This window comes from Trichoplax adhaerens, genomic scaffold (assembly GCF_000150275.1).
Source record: "Trichoplax adhaerens TRIADscaffold_8 genomic scaffold, whole genome shotgun sequence".
Taxonomy (NCBI): Eukaryota; Metazoa; Placozoa; class Uniplacotomia; order Trichoplacea; family Trichoplacidae; genus Trichoplax; species Trichoplax adhaerens.
Genome location: NW_002060950.1, coordinates 2937883 through 2939015, shown reverse-complemented (window position 1 = coordinate 2939015; position 1133 = coordinate 2937883). Strand labels below are relative to the sequence as shown.

At 38.5% G+C, this 1133-nt stretch overlaps 1 protein-coding gene across 1 annotated transcript in view; it reads right to left on the bottom strand.

Moving 5' to 3' along the window:
- Positions 1 to 886: 886 nt before the first annotated feature.
- Positions 887 to 1133, bottom strand: part of TRIADDRAFT_58760 (uncharacterized protein) — a gene marked incomplete at both ends in the record, with an annotated part of 2473 nt that continues 2226 nt past the window's right edge. Inside the window, one exon of the mRNA XM_002114644.1 lies at positions 887 to 1013. Coding sequence (XP_002114680.1) covers positions 887 to 1013 — 127 coding nt within the window. The remainder of the gene's footprint in view (positions 1014 to 1133) is intronic.

Below are 1133 nucleotides of genomic sequence, written 5' to 3'. Positions count from 1 at the left end.
CTTGGATGGAGAATATTGGATGTTCTATACAAGCCTTGCATATTATTTGCATCCACTGCCTTGCAAGTGCTCGATTAATCAATTCATTATTGAAGTTTTGATTGAATTTATTGAATAATTTAAGGGAAAATGAAGGAAATACCTTTGGATATTATGCAATTCCCCCCTTGATTTGAAGTACGAGTATGCGTACTGTATTGTTGGATAGACTGCTAGAAATGCTACAGTTACAATACAATACAGTACTGTACAATGGCGATTTTTACAAGAATAACGGTACACCATAAATCGTGAAAAAACGAATTGAAATCATTTATTTCACAAAAATAAATTATACAGGCATGTTTATGAGAGCTTCTTCTTTCCACACATAACAATTTTGATGAATTTCGTTCACAAAATGTCGCAAAACATTAGCGTTGATTTATCTAAAACGAAAAGGATCACGCTCAGTATATCAGGGATGGATTCCATTCTCTAGATCAGTAGTGTAGCGCTTCTGGGAAGTTGTCTGTCCGTTACACGCATCTAGGAAGAAAAGCAGAAAGGTTGCGCTGGCATATCCATCTTTCTTTCTTTCTTTTCGTCCCTGACCACCATACTGTACAATATGTACGGTACAGTACCGATATTTTATTTCAGTTCATGACTCTATTTTTGTCTTCTGACTAGAATCAATCCTTTCACAGACTATCCCTCCAACTTTATAGTCTTCAGACTAGAGCACCCTTGAGGTACAGTATGAAGAAAAACGTGTGTATACAGTACAGTACAGTAGAGTTCAAGTAACGCGCGCTGGACTAATCGACGCTAGGAACTAGGCAACTTTCCCTCCTTCGTCGCCGTCCCTCTTTTTACCCGAAATCTCGCCATTTCTATACTGTTGCTAGTCTGGACAAGGCGGAATTTCGGGTAAAAAGCGACGGAAGGATACACGATATCCAGTGAGTTGAAGACCCCATTTCTTTCTTTGACGACTAGGGCTGCCAAATAATTTGTCACCCCTTGTTTGTCTAACGAGTTGTTGTAAGATGACATTAATTTTGCACTCGACTTGTTCATCCCTAATTGGCGTCCTCCAACAAAAGTGCTTCCGTCATCATTTTTAAGATGTATTATAATAAATAGCCATG